This window comes from Mytilus galloprovincialis, chromosome 13, assembly GCF_965363235.1.
Source record: "Mytilus galloprovincialis chromosome 13, xbMytGall1.hap1.1, whole genome shotgun sequence".
In the NCBI taxonomy this organism is placed as follows: domain Eukaryota; kingdom Metazoa; phylum Mollusca; class Bivalvia; order Mytilida; family Mytilidae; genus Mytilus; species Mytilus galloprovincialis.
Window position 1 is genome coordinate 48387868 of NC_134850.1, and position 25254 is coordinate 48413121.

Sequence of the window (25254 nt, forward strand, 5' to 3'; positions counted from 1 at the left end):
TGTATTTTCCATAAAATTTATTTATGTAATCACAGAAATCATTTTAATCATCATCATGATCCTTGTAAACTCTGCGTAACTTTTCTCTTTTCTTTGTGTTGTTGTGTTTTTTCCATGGTTTTTCATTCAAAGTTTGTACACTGCTACTACTACTGCTAGGTGAAGCAATATTTGAGTCTGAACTAATCTGTGTAACTCCCTGTACTCGGGCAAAGTTTGAAACTCCTGTCACTCCCATGGAATGGGCTTTATGTTGACTCTGAAATTATAAACAAACATTTCAACAATTATGTAGCTATGAAACCAAGATATACTTTTTGACAATTAGTTTGCTTGCTCTTAGTATTTTATCTGTAGTAATCACAAGCCTGTCAACACTAAGGTTGTGAGTTAAATCCCTCCTTGTCACAAGGTGCATTTGACTTCAACCTGAATGCGAAGATCCCAAACTGACACTAGTGACATGACTAATACCACATGGTCTGCAATTGCCAATTTCGACATGGAAAAATGCAATCACAAAATCATAAAATATATGTTTTGTATTACGAATTGAAACGATTTTTCTCTTTAAAAAAGAGGTTTGGTTGTTCACTTTCCAAAAAATACTTTCTTTCTCTTTCGGTACTACTTGTCTTAGTATCGAGAGCAAAAATTTAATTTTGAGCTAAATAAGTTTTATACATCTTTAGAAAGTGATCATAATTGGCTTTAGTTTTATTTTTAATCCATTTAATACATTGTACATCATATTCATTCACAATCTCTTGTCAGACATTGTTTATTTTAGGGCTCATTTTCGTTAGTTTTTCTTCGGCCGCCATTGCACTTTTTTGTGTAAACTATGGATAGGAACCGGACCAGATATGTCAAAAACCCCTCATTTTCACAATAATGACTACAGATGCACAAATGGATAGTAGACAAAAAAAAATATACCAATAGAGACGACTACGCATTAGCAGACTATTTGTTAGATAACTTTGTTAAAAATATATTTCATTTTGATGTAAAGATTAGAAACAACTGGGATTAATTCATTGAGTACCATGAAACAATGAATTTCATAGACATGATAAAGAAAAAAGTTTTTAAATTGAAATTGTATTGCTATTTATGATAATTTCTCTTCACTTTTAATATAAAAAGCAATTCTTTTTTGTACTAGGTATTTAGTTTTGTATGTATCCAGGTTGCACTATAATAAACCATTCATTACTAAGTAATAGTTGGGTTTCTCAGTTATGAATTATAAACATATATAACATAAAGGAAATAGAGCATCGCCACGACGCGACAATTGACATTGAAAAAATACAGTTATTTTTTTTACGCCAAATGTGATGCTATCCAAACTTTCTGGGGAGAACACTGATAGTATCTGAGATATGGACTTGACCACCAAAACTTAACTTTGTTCACTGATCCATGAAATGAGGACGAGGTCAAGTGAAAACTTTCTGATGGGCATGAGGACCTTGCAAGGTACACACATATGAAATATAGTTATCCTATTACTTATAATAAGAGAGAATTTAACATTACAAGAAATCTTAACTATTTTTTCAAGCAGTCACTGATCCATAAAACTGAGGTCAAGGACATTGGACATGTGACTGACGGAAACTTGGTAACATGAAGCATCCATATACAAAGTATGAAGCATCAAGGTCTTCCACCTAAAATATAAAGCTTTTAAGAAGTTAGCTAACGCTGCGCTGTTGTCGGATAACTATCCCTATGTCAAGCTTTCTGCAACAAAAGTTGCAGGCTTGACAATAAAATCAATGTTACGGGAAACACTTGGTGTTCACATACCTTTTTAAAAAATTCTCTATCTAATCTTGACTGCTTAGGAGCTGAAGCCTAAAAATAAGAAAAATTATGGTAAATGAATATTTAAGCATATTTAATATGAGGCAGGCATTACCTGTAAATGGGGATGAAGTCTGTATGCATTATTTTTTTGTAACTTAAATATTTGTTAAAATAAAAGAAACGGAAGTACCGTAACGTATTATGGTTCTGTTGTAAGGGATTTTAGTTGTGACATTATTTAAGTTATGACTATGATGTCATATGTAATGTTAACAAAGAAATGCTATCATCAGGTAATGTTTTTTCATATCAAGGAATTATTAACAAGAGTGCACACGCTGAAATGTCTCGCCTTCTATACTAATCATTGATATTATGTTGATAGTCCTAAGTATAAAGCTTAGTTTTATTACAACTGTCTCATAAACTTAACATTAACCAAGATAACTAAACAAAGACCAATGAACCTTGAAAATGAGGTCAAGGTCAGATGAACCATGCCAGGCAGACATGTACAGCTAACAATGCTTCTATACAACATATATAGTTGACCCATTACTTATAGTTTAAGAAAAATAGACCAAAACACAAAAACTTAACACTGTGCAATGAACCGTGAAAATGAGGTCACCGTCAAATAAAACCTGCGTGACTGACATAAAGATCATAAAATATTTCCATACACCAAATATAGTTGACCTATGGCATACAGTATTAGATAAAAAGACCAAAACTCAAAAACTTAACTTTGACCACTGAACCATGAAAATGAGGTCAAGGTCAGATGACATCTGTCCGCTAGACATGAACACCTTACCATCATTCCATACAACAAATATAGTAGACCTATTGCATATAGTATGAGAAAAACAGACCAAAACACAAAAATTTAACTATAACCACTGAACCATGAAAATGAGGTCAAGGTCAGATGACACCTGCCAGTTGGACATGTACACCTTACAGTCCTTCCATACACCGAATATACTAGCCCTATTGCTTATAGTATCTGAGATATGGACTTGACCACCAAAACTTAACCTTGATCACTGATCCATGAAATGAGGTCGAGGTCAAGTGAAAACTGTCTGACAGACATGAGGACCTTGCAAGGTACGCACATACCAAATATAGTTATCCTATTACTTAAAATAAGAGAGAATTCAACATTACAAAAAATTTGAACTTTTTTTTCAAGTGGTCACTGAACCATGAAAATGAGGTCAAGGACATTGGACATGTGACTGACGGAAACTTCATAACATGAAGCATCTATATGCAAAGTTTGAAGCATCCAGGTCTTCCACCTTCTGAAATATAAAGCTTTTAAGAAGTGAGCTAACACCGCCGCCGCCGCCGCCGCCGGATCACTATCCCTATGTCGAGCTTTCTGCAACAAAAGTTGCAGGCTCGACAAAAATGAAATTGGTATTGCGTTCCTTCCTATTTTATACTAGACTGATAAATATATATTTTACTCAAAGTTTCATACAAACAAGACCGGAAAAAGGAAGTACATTGTAGATTTCTGCGCAGATGCGGGAATTCGAAACATGACATCCAAAATAATTTCCCGATTTTGAGTTCATTAGTACAATGAAATTTCGGGAAAATTTTCCCGATTTTTTAAATTTTTTTTTATTGATTTTTCTACTGTTATTGGTTACTTTTCAACATATGACTGTTTACAATATTTATCTAATCTTTTCAAACAAAAGACATTCAATCTTTTGGGTATTTATCTGAATGGCCTAAGACTTGTCTCCAACCTTCTGATGTAAATCATGTGTCAAATGTTTATATTGTAATGCTATATTTTCCAGGAACCTGTGTGGTATTAAGTAATGGCAAACATATTTGCAAACAGGTTTAAATGTGTCTATGGAGCAAAAATTACTTGTCCTGCTAATCACCACAAAACACAGATCAAGTTTGAATTTTGGTGGTGTCACTTTAACCTCAAAGAATTATGTCCCCTTAAAACAGTTGTCTCATTGACAGTCATGCCATATCTTACTTTTATATCCAGTGACTAAAACTGTTATGTTTTTGCTAAGCTGCATTTATGACTAAAAGTAAGAACTTATTACACACAACTGGTATTTGAGATGTAGTTTCATTTGCATGCTTTTAATTTTGAGGAGAATATGAGGCTCTGCAGGACAGATAACACAGAAATTAACCGGACCATGGCAGAGGAAGGCATATCCATACACAACTGATATCCATGAGGTTAGATGAAGCTATATACTTTAAAATGTGAATGTAAATATCTTACTAATATCATAGCTGATACTGTTTTCTTTTTATCCTCTGGGATAACTGTACAGGCACATTGAAACTTTTCAGGATCAGTTCCTGGAGGATTCTTACAATACAACAATTTACCCTGCAAATAAAACCATTTCTATCTGTATTAAAAATATTAAATAACGTTTACTCATGTGTACATACAGAAATTTAAGTATTTTTTATTTTTTTTCGTTTTTCTTTCATACTTTATCTACTATAAAGTGGAAAATATTTGAGAAGGATTTTTCAATGGCTTATTTTTCTATCAAGATAAAAAAAAAAATACATGAAAATAAACCGTAAAATGTTTCAAATTACCTAGGATCAATACAATATATACTTACTTTCACATAATCTTTCAGAATATATCTTGATGTTCTTGGACAGTCAGGTAATCCATTTGATGTCATAAAGCCTCTCATAGCTGAAATTACATGATCATTAATTTTGAAGTAACATGAACTAGAAAAAAATGTCAACATTTACCGTACTTCTATTTACTGTATGATATTTTAGCAACCAATTCATAAAAGTATTGTTAGAAAAATTGCAATTACATAGTTACACCCAAGATCACCACGAATTCTTTGGTGGTGTTCATGGTACTCATTCTATAGATTTTTATGTAATGATTTGTAAACTGGTGTTTACGATTCTACTGATTTTTCCTTTTTTTAGCCGTCTCATTTCAACTTTTTATTCTCATTTGGTATCTTCAGCCTCTTCTAACTTTTTCAATAAATATTTCTCTAATTCTGTAATTTTATAATCTTGTTCTGAGCAGTTTGATTAAATTTTTGAAAGTTTATTAAAATTATAAGATTTTCTTACCTCAAAAGTAAAATAAAAAAATGTACCTTGGGGCACATATGCTCAAACTCATTCTTCGCAATTTTCCAATTTGAACAGGCAAATAACACTATAACATTTAATAACTGATTGCCCAAATTCAAACTTTGTATGCATGTTGTGGGTGTTTACGAGTTTCATAAAATTTGGATGAGACAAAGTTATGGTTCTATATGAGTTTCATAAAATTTGGATGAGACAAAGTTGAGGTTCTATATGAGTTTCATAAAATTTGGATAAGACAAAGTTGTGGTTCTATAAGAGTTTCATAAAATTTGGATGAGACAAAGTTATGGTTCTATATGAGTTTCATAAAATTTGGATGAGACAAAGTTATGGTTCTATAAGAGTTTCATAAAATTTGGATGGGACAAAGTTGTGGTTCTATATGAGTTTCATAAAATTTGGATGAGACAAAGTTGTGGTTCTATATGAGTTTCATAAAGTTTGGATGGGACAAAGTTGTGGTTCTATAAGAGTTTCATAAAATTTGGATGAGACGAAGTTATGGTTCTATATGAGTTTCATAAAGTTTGGATGAGACAAAGTTGTGGTTCTATAAGAGTTTCATAAAGTTTGGATGGGACAAAGTTGTGGTTCTATAAGAGTTTCATAAAATTTGGATGGGACAAAGTTGTGGTTCTATAAGAGTTTCATAAAATTTGGATGGGACAAAGTTGTGGTTCTATAAGAGTTTCATAAAATTTGGATGGGACAAAGTTGTGGTTCTATAAGAGTTTCATAAAGTTTGGATGAGACAAAGTTATGGTTCTATAAGAGTTTCATAAAATTTGGATGAGACAAAGTTGTGGTTCTATATGAGTTTCATAAAATTTGGATGCGACAAAGTTGTGGTTCTATATGAGTTTCATAAAATTTGGATGGGACAAACTTTATAAGTGCAGAAACAAAAAAAATTTAAATTTAAAAAAAATGTTAAAAAGTGGGATAATAGTTAATGACATACTGTCCAAATTCAAATGTGGTTCTCAGTATGTATTGAGTATGAGTTTTATAAAATTTGGATAGAAAAACTAAAGGAAGGGTGCCGAGGAAAAAAAATGTGGTGCATATATACTAACTTCCATATGTATTTAGTAGTTCATAAGCTGTAGGATCTCTCCCTGGTTCCTCCCCTTCCCCTGGGAGAGGCAGATTAATACCATACATCTCTTCCATTATATTTCTTGGAATATAGTGACAGACCTTTACATCAGTTAAGAAAAATATCATAAACTGTAATCTGACAGCAAATCAAAACTGACCAATGAAAACAACTCCTGTTCATACTTATAATAAGTTTTTAAAAAGGACAGTGATCTAAGGACTTGTAAATTTTGTTTTATCAATAGAATCGATAATGGATACCTAAGGATCAGGTATGCAGTGTTGTTTTGTTGATTGAAACATAAAATATTTAAGCAGTTATAATAACATCACTTAAGGGATTGCTGCAGTAATTTAATGAGATCTACATGTTTCAGTTCCTAAAAGATCTAAATTTTCATATTAGATTCAAAATGATCATTTCATCCCATCAATTAATTATTTCATGGCACGATATGACCTCAAATTAAAGTGGGTAGGCATTACATATCAGTTTTTGTAAACTTTGTAGGCATTTTTTTTCATAACAATCCAATGCCCTTGCTAGAAAGATCATTTTGAAGATAACTGAAGTGTGTTAAGCTCCGATGGCATCAATTTGTGATTTGATGGTCACAAATTAAGTTTACTGACGACCTGTTAACAGAGCCAAGCCGACAGTGCAAGGGCTGTATAGCCAGTCAAGGTCGTTAAAAACTTCCATTTGTTGTAACAGAGCCAGTAAACAGGTATTTACCACCATCAAATCACCAATTGATGCCATCTGAGATTAAAATACAATATTATTATCTCCTCTCGAATGAAACTGACTGATAATAACGTTAAAAATTACTTTTAAAATCTGTAAAACGCCATTTGTGCTTGCACCTATAATTTCATAGCATCAATTGTGAATTGATGCCTTAAAAATTGATGATGTAATCCAATCAAAGTGAACATTACAAACAATGTTGTATTAAAATAATTATTATCTCAACATTATAAAAGTATTATATAATGTGCTACATCAGTTTTGTATAAATTTATAGCAAAGGATACAAGAGAAACTGGAGGTATATGGTCTCTCATCTGATCAATAGGTAAGATGCCATTGACAACTAACTCTGCTTTAGTCGATACAAATGAGGGGAAAACCAAACCAGGACAATCACATAACATCAGATCCTTCTCTACAAACAGTGTCTGAAAATATATATACAAGGGCAATAACTCAATGTGAGATCCTTCTCTACAAACAGTGTCTGAAAATATATAAACAAGGGCAATAACTCAATGTAAGATCCTTCTGTACAAACAGTGTCTGAAAATATATAAACAAGGGCAATAACTCAATGTGAGATCCTTCTGTACAAACAGTGTCTGAAAATATATAAACAAGGGCAATAACTCAATGTGAAATCCTTCTCCACAGTGTCTGAAAATATATAAACAAGGGCAATAACTCAATGTAAGATCCTTCTGTACAAACAGTGTCTGAAAATATATAAACAAGGGCAATAACTCAATGTGAGATCCTTCTCTACAAACAGTGTCTGAAAATATATAAACAAGGGCAATAACTCAATGTGAGATCCTTCTCTACAAACAGTGTCTGAAAATATATAAACAAGGATAATAACTCAATGTAAGATCCTTTTCTACAGTGTCTGAAAATATATAAACAAGGGCAATAACTCAATGTGAGATCCTTCTCTACAAACAGTGTCTGAAAATATATAATCAAGTTCGCAGTCAAGTCCGGTCAGAAGGGGACAATAAATCCAATGCCTCGTGTAAAGAGAGTGCCACGCTCTTTGCACGATAAGAACCTTTGCAAAAACTCTTTGAGGGGTCCGTAGGTGACCTGTTGCAAGGCAAAATTTCTGTCCCTATCCAAAATACCCTCATTTTCCAGTAGCAGTCCAATATTCCCTGACTATCATCCCAGATGGCCTCTATTATGACAAGACCTTCCTATTGTATTTATTGTGAACTTGTTCTCGTCCTGAATATGCATGAAATATTTGCCACTGGACATGAGGCAATCAATCAATCAATCAATTATTGACTTCTTCATGAAATTTTGTACAAATAATCTTCATACGTAATCAAACCGAATGTCATTTTTAAACAGAAGGGTCAATGAACTTGTTTAAAAGTTTAATCAGTTTGAATGATAAAAATCAGTCGAAAAATGCATCTTTTCCCCGATATGTCACAGTTTGACGTCGCGAAAATAACATTTTACGTTAGCAATGTCATTACCTCCCCTGTAACTGTAACATATGCCCTTAATATATAGCACTGGGATAATATTTCTTGATTCATTTGCTCAGGTAGTGTTCTACAACCGTTTTAAGTGTCATCTATATCCGTCAAGCTTTTTAGGTAAAATGCACTTACAAGACACATGGATAGATTGACACTCAGATAGATGAACAAAAAGGGTGGTTCCCAAAAAAGCCCCATAAACTATGTTTACAGGATGTGTAATAAACATGAGAGAACAACAATTAGAAGTCAAGAACAAATTGCTTCTACAGTATGTATATGGAAAGCTTACCTGGAAGTGTTTAGTTCTACCAGGCGTGGCAGATACAGGTACTTTCTTCATCTTTAGTATAGCATTTATTGTATGTATATGGAAAGCTTACCTGGAAATGTTTAGTTCTACCAGGCGTGGCAGATACCGGTACTTTCTTCATCTTTAGTATAGCATTTATTGTATGTATATGGAAAGCTTACCTGGAAGTGTTTAGTTCTACCAGGCGTGGCAGATACAGGTACTTTCTTCATCTTTAGTATAGCATTTATTGTATGTATATGGAAAGCTTATCTGGAAATGTTTAGTCCTACCAGGCGTGGCAGATACCGGTACTTTCTTCATCTTTAGTAAAGCATTTATTGTATGTATATGGTAGGCTTACATGGAAATGTTTAGTCCTACCAGGCGTGGCAGATACCGGTACTTTCTTCATCTTTAGTAAAGCATTTCTTGTATTTATATAGAAGGCTTACCTGGAAATGTTTAGTGCTACCAGGCATGGCAGATACAGGTACTTTCTTCATCTTTAGTAAAGCATTTATTGTATGTATATGGAAAGCTTATCTGGAAATGTTTAGTCCTACCAGGCGTGGCAGATACCGGTACTTTCTTCATCTTTAGTAAAGCATTTATTGTATGTATATGGTAGGCTTACATGGAAATGTTTAGTCCTACCCGGTGTGGCAGATACAGGTACTTTCTTCATCTTTAGTAAAGCATTTATTGTATGTATATGGAAAGCTTAACTGGAAATGTTTAGTTCTAGCAGGCGTGGCAGATAACGGTACTTTCTTCATCTTTAGTAAAGCATTTATTGTATGTATAAGGAAAGCTTACCTGGAAATGTTTAGTTCTAGCAGGCGTGGCAGATAACGGTACTTTCTTCATCTTTAGTAAAGCATTTATTGTATGTATAAGGAAAGCTTAACTGGAAATGTTTAGTTCTACCAGGCGTGGCAGATAGAGGTACTTTCTTCATTTTTAGTATAGCATTTATTGTATTTATATAGAAAGCTTACCTGGAAGTGTTTAGTCCTACCAGGTGTGGCAGATACTGGTACTTTCTTCATCTTTAGTATAGCATTTATTGTATTTATACAGAAAGCTTACCTGGAAGTGTTTAGTCCTACCAGGCGTGGCAGATACCGGTACTTTCTTCATCTTTAGTAAAGCATTTATTGTATGTATATGGAAAGCTTATCTGGAAATGTTTAGTCCTACCAGGCGTGGCAGATACAGGTACTTTCTTCATCTTTAGTATAGCATTTATTGTATGTATATGGAAAGCTTACCTGGAAGTGTTTAGTCCTACCAGGCGTGGCAGATACCGGTACTTTCTTCATCTTTAGTAAAGCATTTATTGTATGTATACAGAAAGCTTACCTGGAAATGTTTAGTTCTACCAGGCGTGGCAGATACCGGTACTTTCTTCATCTTTAGTAAAGCATTTATTGTATGTATATGGAAAGCTTATCTGGAAGTGTTTAGTTCTACCAGGCGTGGCAGATACAGGTACTTTCTTCATCTTTAGTATAGCATTTATTGTATGTATATGGAAAGCTTACCTGGAAGTGTTTAGTTCTACCAGGCGTGGCAGATACCGGTACTTTCTTCATCTTTAGTATAGCATTTATTGTAGAACTCTTACCAACATTTGGGTAACCAATCTTAAACAAATCAAAATACATATTTTATGTTTTTTGTGAGTTACAGACATTACATAAATTACATAAATACACAGTTGGTGTTATTGGTTCTTGCCTGTCATAACTTTTTTCATAAATTGTTTAAAAATGTAAATCAATATTGTTTTTATTGGTAAGATTCTGTTTCAAAACATGACTAAATATATATTGCTATTTATGATCCTAGATCCTGTTGATCAAGTTTACCTAGATTTTGGCATTGTACAAGATCCGGAATCCTCCATTTCTCAAAATGTTATGATTTCTTTACATCTAATCTATTAAATGTGTAATGCTTTATCTTTTAATCTGGGTTAATATGATTTATTATTTAGTTGTAATTGGCTTTGAACTGGCTTTCAGTAACTGCAAGCACACTTATTTTAGTGTTTTTGTGCCTCGTACCAATCTTTTGAGTTAAGCCAATTGCAAATAATTTTAACAGTTTGTTCTTATGTTGTGCTGATATACCCCTGTCTTAGGTTAGGGGAGGGTTAAGCACTTACAAACATGTTTAACCCTGACACATTCTCCAAAAATAGTAGCCTGTAGTTCAGTAGTTTTAATTGGTTCATGTCTGTCAGATTTGTTTTTCATTTACTGTTATATGTTAGGTCGTTGGTTTTCTTGTTTAAATTGTTTTACATTTTTATGTCTGGGCAATTTATAACTGACCATAGTGCATTGTTTTTTTTTTCATTATTGAAGGCCATACAGTGTCCTATAATTGGAATAATTTGAACTCGGGTGGATAGTTGTTTCATTGGCAATGATACCACATCTTCTTATTTAATAAAAAATATAATACCATTCCAACAGTGGTTTGATCTGGAGTAGCTTTAGTACTGCTATGAAGGGTTCTTAACATTTTCAAAAGTTCTTCTCCATTCAAAATATCATGTTGGTTTCTATGACTACAATCATCTACTGATGCATCATCACTATAGTCTGTTCCTGATTTCTGACTTTTAGATTTAATGTCCTCACTTTTGCTGTCACCTGACAGTTTGTGATCAGAGTCTGTTACAGATGCACCTTGCAGACGTTCCTGTATATCACATGACATGTCATGTGACATTTCTTTTTCTTGATTTGTATCTTTGTCATCCTCATCAACTTCATCTTCGTCATTTTCATCTGACATGTTTTCATCGTCTTCATCACTTTCATCTGCATCTGAATTGTTATCATCTGATGAATCTTCATCTTTCTGGAATATAGATTATACCATTGGTTTTTATGTTTGAACGCTTTTACACTAATCATTTTTTGGCCCCTTTATAGCTTGCTGTTGGATGTGAGCCAAGGTTCCATTTTGAAGACCATACTTTTTTGACCTATAATGATTTTCTTTTTACAAATTCTGACTTGGATGGAGAGTTGTCTCATTGGCACTCATACCACATCTTCTTATATCTAATAACAAGTTATATTGGTATCTACTTTGTATGGCTAAAAGTTTGGCTATTGTTCATACATATAATTATTAAATATACAATTTATCTGATTTTTTTTAGTTTTAAGAACGGATATATGTCAAATCAAAATTCTGACAAGGTTAAGCCATTGATGAATTTGTGTACTTCAAACAATGTTGTACATTTTTTGATTTGCCTCTGTCAATCACAAATTCAAAACAAAGACTAGTCCTTTGGATACAGGATCTTTTCGATGTGTTAAAGACCCTTTGAGGGGCTTGGGTTGTTTTCTGCTTCTTGGTGTGTTTTTTATTTTTTGACGCATTCCCCATTTACATTCTCAATTTTACTTGTTAGATAAACCAGTTAGAGCTCAGACATAAACATGTCGATTTTTCTTTTTGACTTAAAGAAGTCAAAACATGTATTTATTATAAAAATGTGTTTTCAATTTTAGACTTATCTAAGTCGAAAAATGACAGACTTGTTTAGGTCTACTTATGTTGATGTAAAAACTTAATTTTACTTGGTGGCCAAAGTACACCACCTATGACAGCATAAACCTGTCTGAGAGTTCACAAGGACTTGAGCTATCTATATTTAATTATCTAATTGAACATCCACACTAAACACAGATGTTTTACCTCATTAAGTGTGGTTCCAGGTGGTTGCCTTGTAAGGTTAATAAACATTATCTCCGATTTTTTAGACTCTCATTCATATTTTTCTTTAGAAGACAAAGCATTGTCTTTCAATGTTGTCATTATTTGATTTAGATGCATGACCTTTTTATAAATATGCGTGGGTCTTGAAGTTAACCAATTTTGATAACTTATTGACTTGTAGGAAGCAAATATTTGCAACTTTTTGATTCTGGTCAATAAATTCTTGCTTAACAATATCTGACTCATTAAAGTCGTATTTTGTCTTGCATTAAAGGGAGACAAATCCTAAAACTTAAAAATTTAGACCTCTATGAGTCAAAAGCAGATTCAGACTTATTTATGTCTGAGCTCTGACTGATAAACTGAGTTATAATAATTCTATGAGTCATAATTCATATTCTATATGATATTTTTGTATTAATTGTTACCTTTTCTTTCTGTCTGTCTGTTTCTGCTAAGGCTGACCAAAATGCTAACTTGATATTTCTCTCATTGAAGTAATCACACCACATTTGCCTACAAAATAAAAATTAAACCAGATGCTCCGCAGGGCGTAGCTTTATACGACCGCAGAGGTTGAACCCTGAACGGTTGGGGCAAGTATGGACACAACATTCAAGCTGGATTCAGCTCTAAATTTGGATTGTGATTAAATAGTTGACACAGCATAGGTTTCTGACACAGAATGAATGTGTTCTAATGAACTTAAAATTTTTGTTTTCTCTTAGAGCAATTCACTATGCTGTTGAATATTAATCCTCTCAAAACAAGAATGTGTCCTCAGTACACGAATGCCCCACTCGCACTATCATTTTCCATGTTCAGTGGACCGTAAAATTGGGGTAAAAACTCTAATTTGGCATTAAAATTAGAAAGATCATATCATAGGGGACATGTGTACTAAGTTTGAAGTCGATTGGACTTAAACTTCATCAAAAACTACCTTGACCAAAAACTTTAACCTGAAGCGGGACAGACGGACGGACGAACGGACGGACGAACGAACGGACAGACGGACGGACGGATGGACGCACAGACCAGAAAACATAATGCCCCTCTACTATCGTAGGTGGGGCATAAAAATGTTTGAAGAAATTTTCTTTTTTATTTATGAAATTTCAAATGAGAAAAATTGAACCCAATTTTTTTAATCACATCCCCCTTTCCCTTATTCCAAAACTAATCTCAATTAAAATTTCTAATGGAGTTTGCAACAATAACTACTCATTTAAATACATCATAAAATATTAAGATGTAAAAAAAACTGCTTGTTATCACTGAATGTTATTTATTATAATTTATCAGTTGGTAGTAAAAAGTGAATATACATTGTATATTGTATATAACAAAGATTTAAGTTGATTCTGGACAAAGAAAGATAACTCCAATTAAAAAAAAATCTTGCTATTGCACAATATTTTGCAATTAGATATTTCTTGCTTACTATTCTGGACAAAGAAAGATAACTCTAATTAAAAAAAAATTTGCTATTTCACAATATTGTGCAATTGAAAAGACTTGCTATTGCACAACACTTAATATAATAATTTTAGATCCTGATTTGGACCAACTTGAAAACTGGGCCCATAATAAAAAATCTAAGTACATTTTTGGATTCAGCATATCAAAGAACCCCAAGATTTCAATTTTTGTTGAAATCAGACTAAGTTTAATTTTGGACCCTTTGGACTTTAGTGTAGACCAATTTGAAAACAGGACCAACAAGAATGTGTCCAAAGTACACGGATGCCCCACTCAATCATTTTCCATGTTCCATGGACCGTGAAATAGGGTAAAAATCTAATTTGGCATTAAAATTAGAAAGATCATATCATAGGGCACATGTATACTAAGTTTCAAGTTGATTGGACTTCAACTTCATTAAAAACTACCTTGACCAAAAACTTTAACCTGAAATTTGCACTATCATTTTCTATGTTCAGTGAACCGTAAAATTGGGGTCAAAACTCTAATTTGGCATTTAAATTAGAAAGATCATATCATAGGGCACATGTATACTAAGTTTCAAGTTGATTGGACTTCAACTTCATCAAAAACTACCTTGACCAAAAACTTTAACCTGAAGCCAAAAACTTTAACCTGAAATTTGCACTATCATTTTCTATGTTCAGTGAACCGTAAAATTGGGGTCAAAACTCTAATTTGGCATTTAAATTAGAAAGATCATATCATAGGGCACATGTATACTAAGTTTCAAGTTGATTGGACTTCAACTTCATCAAAAACTACCTTGACCAAAAACTTTAACCTGAAGCCAAAAACTTTAACCTGAAATTTGCACTATCATTTTCTATGTTCAGTGAACCGTAAAATTGGGGTCAAAACTCTAATTCGGCATTTAAATTAGAAAGATCATATCATAGGGCACATGTATACTAAGTTTCAAGTTGATTGGACTTCAACTTCATCAAAAACTACCTTGACCAAAAACTTTAACCTGAAGCCAAAAACTTTAACCTGAAATTTGCACTATCATTTTCTATGTTCAGTGAACCGTAAAATTGGGGTCAAAACTCTAATTTGGCATTTAAATTAGAAAGATCATATCATAGGGCACATGTATACTAAGTTTCAAGTTGATTGGACTTCAACTTCATCAAAAACTACCTTGACCAAAAACTTTAACCTGAAGCCAAAAACTTTAACCTGAAATTTGCACTATCATTTTCTATGTTCAGTGAACCGTAAAATTGGGGTCAAAACTCTAATTTGGCATTTAAATTAGAAAGATCATATCATAGGGCACATGTGTACCAAGTTTGAAGTCGATTGGACTTCAACTTCATCAAAAACTACCTCGACCAAAAACTTTAACCTGAAGCGGGACAGACGGACGAACGGACGAACGGACGAACGAACGGACGAACGGACGCACAGACCAGAAAACATAATGCCCCTCTACTATCGTAGGTGGGGCATAAAAATGAAGAATCTACATACACAGTTAGATTTGGTATATCAAAGAACCCCATTTATTCAATTTTTGATGAAATCAAACAAAGTTTAATTTTGGACCCCGATTTGGACCAACTTGAAAACTGGGCCAATAATCAAGAATCTAAGTACATTTTTAGATTCAGCATATCAAAGAACCTAACTGATTCATTTTTTGTCAAAATCAAACTAAGTTTAATTTTGGACCCTTTGGACCTTAATGTAGACCAATTTGAAAACGGGACCAAAAGTTAAGAATCTACATACACAGTCATGACAGTTAGATTTGACATATCAAAAAACCCCAATTATTCAATTTTGATGAAATCAAACAAAGTTTAATTTTGGACCCTTTGGGCCCCTTATTCTGTTGGGACCAAAACTCCCAAAATCAATACCAACCTTCCTTTTATGGTCATAAACCTTGTGTTTAAATTTCATAGATTTCTATTTACTTATACTAACGTTATGGTGCGAAAACCAAGAAAAATGCTTATTTGGGTCCCTTTTTGGCCCCTAATTCCTAAACTGTTGGGACCTAAACTCCCAAAATCAATACCAACCTTCCTTTTGTAGTCATTAACATTGTGTTTAAATTTCATTGATTTCTATTTACTTAAACTAAAGTTATTGTGCGAAAACCAAGAATAATGCTTATTTGGGCCCTTTTTCAGCCCCTAATTCCTAAACTGTTGAAACCTAAACTCCCAAAATCAATCCCAACCGTTCTTTTGTGGTCATAAACCTTGTGTCAAAATTTCATAGATTTCTATTAACTTAAACTAAAGTTATAGTGCGAAAACCAAGAAAATGCTTATTTGGGCCCTTTTTGGCCCCTAATTCCTAAAATGTTGGGACCAAAACTCCCAAAATCAATACCAACCTTCCTTTTGTGGTCATAAACCTTGTGTTAAAATTTCATAGATTTCCATTCACTTTTACTAAAGTTAGAGTGCGAAAACTAAAAGTATTCGGACGCCGGACGACGACGACGACGCAGACGCCAACGTGATAGCAATATACGACGAAAAATTTTTCAAATTTTGCGGTCGTATAAAAACTTCAAAAAAAAAAAAAGGTTTATATTAACAATATACTATGAATAACTGACTAATCATGGGATACCAACATTTTTTATGTAGTTTTTACAATTTTTAGACTTTTAGAAAGTTTTTTTTTTATCTTTTATTCACCAATTTTTTTAAACTTTTTCTTTTGAAGAGACATTTTTTCCATGGTTTTCAGGGGATTAAAAGAGGTGTGTTCTATGCATAATTGCGTACTATAAATGACAAAATATGGTATTCAGTTACTTCGAAAGGACCAAATGATGACACAATGAATCTAAAAACAAGCAGCTAGATACATCAATTTGTAATATGTGAATGGTATAATTTGACCATCATATTTGGAAGCTATGCACTGTTGTTTCATTTATTTCATAGGTTCATTGCACTAATTTTTCATGGATTGCAGAAAAAATGTATTCTTTTAAAGATATTTTGTCTTAGATTTAAAAATTCTGCTTACAACACTATGGAAAATATTAATTTGTTGAACTCTTAAATTTGAGGGTCCCATTTCCCATAAAAATTACTTCTCCATGAATAATAATGAATCAAGTTATATATTCCGGTTTTTTAATTGTTATTTTAGTATCAATAACCTTTTCTAGTCACCATTTAGAGAATTGAATTAACTATTTGTAATCATAAATGTAAAATATTGCTTCATCTTGCACTGCAAACAACAACAAAATTATGTATTTCAAAATTGAAATTTACTGATATGTGAAGTTAAGTGATGTTTGGTGTAATGAAAAGTTTTTATATGCACCATGTCACTTTTAGTTTCAGAAATATCCATTCTGTGGATGCATTCTTTTTTTTTTTTGGCAAAATCATTTTCGCCTAATTTTTTACTTAATAAAGCTATATATAATTAAATTCCATTCAATTTTTAGCAAAAATTAATAAGGACAATATTTTTCTTATTTTATTCAGTTTGTGAGTGAGTTGACAGAGTTTACAGATCTGTACATTCCTTCAAAAAATCTTTATTACTTTAGCATTTTAAAATATATTGCAGTAAATATATTATAGACTTTTATAGTTCACCATAATATGTTTCTAAGAATACTATGTCACACCAGCATGATCACATTTCTATGTTTAATAAACCTTAATTTGGGATTAACTTTTAAAAGTTCACATCTTATTGAACATTTGTACTTTGCTCCAATTTCTGTAAAAACTACTAATTTAATAAAATGTTATTTATACCTCTGCTCTGGTGTCAGAAGATCAGCTTTATTAACCAGTAAAAAGTTGACCTTTTCAGGGTTCACTTCCTGTACATATGCTGCAACATCTTCACAATAAAACAATAATGGATTCCTGGCATCCACAATCTGTACAACGATATCACTGTAAAATAAAACAATAATGTGTTCCTAGCATCCTCAATCTGTACAACGATATCACTGTAAAATAAAACAATAATGGATTCCTGGCATCCACAATCTGTACAACGATATCACTGTAAAATAAAACAATAATGTGTTCCTAGCATCCTCAATCTGTACAACGATATCACTGTAAAATAAAACAATAATGGATTCCTGGCATCCACAATCTGTACAACGATATCACTGTAAAATAAAACAATAATGTGTTCCTAGCATCCTCAATCTGTACAACGATATCACTGTAAAATAAAACAATAATGGATTCCTGGCATCCACAATCTGTACAACGATATCACTGTAAAATAAAACAATAATGTGTTCCTAGCATCCTCAATCTGTACAACGATATCACTGTAAAATAAAACAATAATGGATTCCTGGCATCCACAATCTGTACAACAATGTCACTGTAAATAAAACAATAATGGATTCCTGGCATCCTCAATTTGTACAACAATGTCACTGTAAATAAAACAATAATGGATTCCTGGCATCCACAATCTGTACAACAATATCACTATAAAATAAAACAATAATGTGTTCCTAGCATCCTCAATCTGTACAACTATATCACTGTAAAATAAAACAATAATGGATTCCTGGCATCCACAATCTGTACAACGATATCACTGTAAAATAAAACAATAATGTGTTCCTAGCATCCTCAATCTGTACAACGATATCACTGTAAAATAAAACAATAATGGATTCCTGGCATCCACAATCTGTACAACGATATCACTGTAAAATAAAACAATAATGTGTTCCTTGCATCCACAATCTGTACAACGATATCATTGTAAAATAAAACAATAATGTGTTCCTTGCATCCACAATCTGTACAACGATATCACTGTAAAATAAAACAATAATGGATTCCTGGCATCCACAATCTGTACAACGATATCACAGTAAAATAAAACTGGGAAATTATAGCTTGGTGTTCGGTGTGATTTGATTTGATTTTTGGTGTTTTAACGCCCCTTTTAACCACTGCATTTAGGCTTTTTTGTTGCGGCAAGTTTTTATTGCTGGAGGAACCTAGAGTGCCTGGAGAAAACCACCTACCTTCAATAGGAAAATTGACAATCCTAGTCAATTAAGATTGAAGTCGAGTGCACCCACATGAGGGTTCGAACTCACAACCTCAGTGTGACTGGCTAGTGATTACAGTAGTAACTACTCAGACCACTCGGCCACCGAGGCCCCTGGTGTTCGGTGTGAGCCAAGGTTCTGTGTAGAAGGCTGTAATGGTTTACTTTTACAAATTTTGACTTGGATGTAGAGTTGTCTCATTGGCACTCATACCACATCTTCTTATATCAAATTATTTACTTTTAAGATTATTATTTTCATCATGCAATGAGTATAATCCAGATTCAAATATAATGATTCAATTACATAGACACAAAAAAGGAACAAACTTTAATACTAGTATTGTATTTTAGTCATTTGCTGTTAAAGGTAACCACGTTGACAGGAGAGAACTAGAAACATAGTCAATTAACCCTGAAATCAAACACACCTCACTAGGATTGTGGTTCATACTCACAACTACAAAGGTGATGGCCTAGTGATCACTGAAGAAATCAAACACACCTCACTAGGATTTTGGGTCATACTCACAACCACAAAAGTGATGGCCTCGTGATCACTCAAGAAATCAAACACACCTTACTAGGATTTTGGTTCATACTCTCAACCACAAAGGTGTTGGCCTAGTGATCACTGAAGAATTCAAACACCTCACTAGGATTTTGGTTCATACTCACAACCACAAAGGTGATGGCCTAGTGATCACTGAAGAAATCAAACACACCTCACAAGGATTTTGGTTCATACTCTCAACCACAAAGGAGATGGCCTAGTGATCACTGAAGAAATCAAACACACCTCACTAGGATTTTGGTTCATACTCACAACCACAAAGGAGATGGCCTAGTTATCACTGAAGAAATCAAACACACCTCACTAGGATTTTGGTTCGTACTCGCAACCACAAAGGTGATGGTCTAGTGATCACTGAAGAATCCACCAGAAGTAATTATAAACTGGACAAGAAATGATAAGGTAAATGTACATTGAACTCATGTTATGAAATCAGAGGGAATTACAAATATATCACAAGTGCAGCTATTTAATTGGCTTTTATCCTCATTTTTCATATCTTGTTTGCAAGGGAAAGAATTTAAAACTAATTGGTGCTCTGCAAATATATTTAGATACTGTAAATTCAGAAACTATTGCGAGGTTTTTATTATTGCGAAAAATGTGGGAAACTTGTGAACCAATAATTTAAATTTGCATTTTGAAATATTTTATATGAATTATACAGGACTTTTCTCAAAATCGTAAAAATTGAAATTGCATTTCAGTCTGTAATGACAAAATAGCAATAATAAATGCAAGCAATAATTTCTGAATCTACAGTACTTAAAAAGTTATATTCTAAAGGAGGTTTTAATATCATAAAGCATGAAAATAAATAGATGTGGAGTTTAATCAGCCATCAACCTTTTAAACAAAGTCAATCAGAAAAGTCATCTAAAGGTCAACATTCAGTGTCTTCAACATATGTCAAGCACATGGTTCTTAATCCTTTATTCCTGTACTGGACACAAATTTTGTTTTCCCAAAATCACTGCTGAATTTAGCATAAATATAAAATATCCATCACAAAGATGAAAACAGGCCAGGACTTTATTTATCATAATGTATCTAAATTTTCTTTATGATTATCTTAAAATATTGAGATGTGGTATGTTTGCCAGTGAGAAAACTATCCATGAAGACAAAAGGAAATATAAGTCGAGATATTTCTGATTTGAAGGATTGAACAAAAATATGACGACATTTAACAGTTTTATATGATAATTAAAGTTTTTATCAGGCACAGGAATCTGTGAAAAATACCATTTTACTGTTGATTGTAGAAGACTTGTTTTCAGCTTCAGTGGTGAAATTAAAAAAAAAAAATCATTGGGTTGAGTTATTGGTATAAAAGCAGTAATTCATAGACCCATTGCTTTCTATGTTAAATTCTGCAATTTCAAGCTTTAATGGCTACTTTATCTCAAGTTCAAATAAAGTGGCAGTTATTTCCTGTCAAAACTATACCTTATGCTGACTTGTGCTGAAAAAAATCAGCATATATCTTTAATTGCATATTAGAGTGTACTGGTTTCCGGAAGTTTGATAAAGTACAAAAACAGGAACTTCTGATCTGAACAACAGGTCAAATGTGCCCTTCTTTCAAAATTTCATATACTTCTTTATTATTCAAACAAATCTTTCAACAACAGTTCTGTGAACTAACCAAATATACGCACTATTGACAAAGATACAGCTATGCGTAGGAACTAATTCGTTTAAAATATGTACTACTTTCTTGTCTGTTCTTTCTGACTGGGCCTGAATTAGTGGTTCTATACCTATTAAATCAACTTTGAAAAATCTTGCAAATGTGAGGAATGAATGTGCTAGCCAATGACGAATGGTGATAACAGGCCTTGACTTCAATTTACAACATATATCTTAAAATACTCTTTGTGATAATATCTTACCAAGGACTTGTAAAGATCTGCCATCTCAGCATAATCTCAAACCGGGGAACAAATTATAAGATTATTATAAATACAACCAGTGAAGGGTTTCCTGAATTTGCATAAGCACATGAGCAATCAACATCTTATAAAGTCGAAATAGTTATGCAAAAACTATACAGATGCATGACAAAACTAGTTTTAGCATTGCTGTAAACTTTCTTGGTTAACAAAATTTTCTTTGAATTGATCACTTTCATAGATATGGTTTAACAATATTTCGGTGCCTCAGCAGCTGAGTGGTCCAAGTACCGGTAGTTTATCTTCAGCAAACACTAGCCTGTCAACAATGAGGTTGTGAGTTTGGACCTTGCTCTGGGCAGGTGCATTGGACTCTAAACTTAATTGACTAGGGACATCAGTATTCCTACCAAATGTACTGATATACACAACCAAAAGAATTGAAAAGCAATATATATATGACCAAAAGGACTTCAAAAAATAGTATAATTCATCAAAGGTCAACTTTTCTGGAGGGAGTTGGCTCCTTAGTTTCCTAAAATTTTCTTAATTTAGGAGCAGTCATTTTTTGAATTTCAAAAGATTTCTAATTTTTTATATGGGGTTATAAATTAAATGTGACCTAGGATGAACATAATCAGATGCTGAGGAAAATCAAGGAAAACCCTAACTATTGAAGAACAAATTTAAATTACACAGCAACTTAAAAATGTAGAGTCACACAAAATAAACAATAATACCTTCTCTCAATAACTCTCCATAACTGTCGCCAGAAATCCAAGTTCTTTTCATATGGTGTTAAGATAATGCCTTCTACCTCAGACAACCTACAAATACATTAGAATATCAAATACATTTGTTCAATTTAGTAAACTGTTAACTGCATGATAAATCTAATAGCTGCAAATGCAGATAGAATTTATATTTTCTTTTTTTCAAAGGGAATTCTTTAAAACTAATTTACAAAATAATTTACCCTAAATCAAGACTTAATGTTTTATACAGTGTTGATGGTTAGTGCAGTATGTTGTAGACCAAACTGTCCTGGCAATTCTTTAGTAATTAAATCAGCCTTACTTCATGTTGATATAATGAATGTCATTGAGAACATACCATAGTAACATTTTAAGTATAAAGTTTTATATAAGCTAGAAATATTCTAATCACTCCAATTTTGTAAGTGTTGGTCAATTGCAATAGCAATAAAAAAAAGTATACAGGGAAAGAAATAAATGTATATGAAAGGGAAGAAATATATGTGTATGTTATAAAAAGATTTTTTTTAGAGATAATTTATGTGTCAATTTGTCCTTATACTCATAAACTTAACATAAGGTTCTTTAGAATTTATTAAGTTGGTGAGTGTTTTGATCTAGATTGCCAAACAATAAACTCCCTTCTACAACATTCAAATACAAAATAAATATCTTACACAGACAGAGATTTCCTCCAGTCAAGAAAAGAAGCTTTTTCTCTTCTGTCCAACTCTTCTGGGGAAGTATTAATATCCCATGGTGGTCTAAAAATATATAGTACAACATAGCATTGTTACAAAAAAATCTGAAAATTAAGGCACAACATAGCATTGATACAATAAAAAGTGACTATATGTATAACATTTGTCTATAACATGACTTGTTTTCATGAATAAAATTCAGAAAGGAAATTGGGAATGTGTCTAAGCAACAACAACCCGACCATAGAGCAGATAACAGCCGAAGTCCACCAAGTGGTCTTCAATGTAGCAAGAAACTCCCGCACCCGGAGGCTTCCATCAGCTGGCCCCTTAAAAAAAAATGAAGTTTGAAACAAAACAAAAACAATCTGTTGCACTTTTAATGAAGCCTTAGCCAAAAAATTCTTTATCAATAAAAATATCACTTATAAGTTTAGTGAGAACATATAGGTTTTCTTGAGTTACCTTCATCAGAAACTTCAAAAGCACATTATATGAAAGCCAAGAACATATAAATACAAATATGAACCATAACAAAATAGTCAAATCCATATAAGTTTAGATTTGCTTGATGAAGTTGGAATCTTAGTTTTGTATTATACCTAAAATAGATCGGCAACAGTCCAACAGCAGTAGTATCAACCAAGTCTTACCTAAAAAGAACTGCAGATATGTTTCATTCAAAGGGCTTTCTGGATTAACATTTGTTAGGAACTGAACTTTGAAAGCCATGGACATTGTCCATTGTATTGTGCAAGTACATAATATTTCCTTCCAATGAATGATTTTTTTTATGTTTAACACCACTTTCTGCACTCTTAGAGAATGTATTCCTAATTTGATACCTCAGCCGTGTACTTGTATAAACTTTGACATGTATTATTTTCTGCTGTACACTAAGACACCAACACAATCAACTACCAGTGATGATGACTGTCTTAGTGTGTATTTGACTTTGTTAGACTAAGATATACTTTTATAATGTTATTTCAATTCTTACCGGGGTATATCAAATAACAAGAGAAAACAGTTTTATTAAAAAAAAAAAAACAAAAAAACAAAAAATAACACTTGTACTTTAATGTGTTTAATAAAAAATTTAGTAACTATAACTGTGAAAGTTTGATGTGAACATTGTATGTGAAAACCTGTTAAATTACTGAACTTTAAATATCTGTCGCAATATCATTGATAAATACCTACTGTAAGGAAATCAGAAAATAAAATAAACAAGTGCCAATAAAAAATAACGAGATATGCTACTGAAGGGAAGTTGAAAAGTAAAAACAACTAGGGCTGCACACACAGTGCGATTAATACCCTGCATAGATGCATTTCAGTTGCTGCTGTGACATTCATATTGAATGGTTGGTGTTTCAAGCCACTTTCATCATCATTGTGTGATTTCACTGTGGTCAGTTTTTATTGGTGGAGGAAGCCAGGGTGCTCAAAGAGAACAACTAACTGTTGGTAGGAAAATTGACAATCCTAGTCAACTGTGAAATTCAACATTGAGGCAATGACATTTTGAGAGTTTTGAAAATCATTTCCTCTCTATGTTAGAACCTCAGAATTTGTTACTGATAGGTCAATTATACAGACTTATACTGACTCAAAAACAAAATCTGAGGTTTGTATACATGTACTGTAGATCAGGCATGGGGTAATCGTAATCAGTAATCGTAATCAGCTGTAATCGATTACATTTTTCAGTGTAATCATGCCATTTCTGATTACAGGTAATCGTAATGTAATTGATTACATTGCAAAAAACAGGTGTAATCATGATTACTTTAAGATTACATTCATATGATTACTTGCTGATTACAAATCTTGTATATATATGAAAATAGTTTTTGATAGACAAGAAGAAAATGTAAAGCTTGAATGAAAAATCATGAAACTAATATTCACAATGATGGGACCTTGTTTCATGTGATAAATTGTATCATCTATATAAAACTTTATATAACCAAGTGTTTTATTTTGTTAACAGTTTACTAAAGGAAATTGCCTCTCCAATATTTCATTGTGAGATTGAGCTCTTATGATACAAGAATTTGCCTTGAACATTTTTTTTCCTTGATTAAAAATTCTGATATCAACTCCAATTTCATATAAGTTTACCCAATACTTTAACATAACTACATTGAAATTAAAATGCAGAAAACATTTAGTTCCAATTTGACTTTGATTGTCGACATAAATATATGAGCCCACTTAATTCAAAATGGAAGTTAAAACCAGATTTCATTTATTGACAATCATCATGATCAGTATAAACAAGTACATGTACAGTGTAAACATATGGCATAATATTACAAACAATATGCATAGTAAACAATAGGTGACGTCAGGAGTTTCATCAATACAAAATATCTTTTATTACAATAAACTGTTGAGAAATGTATATACTTGAAATCCTAAGTTACAAAGCTGTTTTGTGTTTTCACCT

The 25254-nt window shown here is 32.6% G+C and overlaps 1 protein-coding gene across 1 annotated transcript in view; it reads right to left on the reverse strand.

Moving 5' to 3' along the window:
- Positions 1 to 25254, reverse strand: part of LOC143057110 (large subunit GTPase 1 homolog) — a 36023-nt gene continuing 10769 nt past the window's right edge. The window contains exons 4-15 of the mRNA XM_076230349.1: positions 22776 to 22862; positions 22084 to 22170; positions 17596 to 17739; positions 12787 to 12874; positions 11084 to 11485; positions 10156 to 10257; positions 7105 to 7248; positions 6042 to 6165; positions 4455 to 4534; positions 4097 to 4207; positions 1819 to 1866; positions 1 to 259 (exon numbers count right to left, since the gene is read on the reverse strand). Coding sequence (XP_076086464.1) covers positions 44 to 259; positions 1819 to 1866; positions 4097 to 4207; positions 4455 to 4534; positions 6042 to 6165; positions 7105 to 7248; positions 10156 to 10257; positions 11084 to 11485; positions 12787 to 12874; positions 17596 to 17739; positions 22084 to 22170; positions 22776 to 22862 — 1633 coding nt within the window. The 3' untranslated portion in view covers positions 1 to 43. The remainder of the gene's footprint in view (positions 260 to 1818; positions 1867 to 4096; positions 4208 to 4454; positions 4535 to 6041; positions 6166 to 7104; positions 7249 to 10155; positions 10258 to 11083; positions 11486 to 12786; positions 12875 to 17595; positions 17740 to 22083; positions 22171 to 22775; positions 22863 to 25254) is intronic.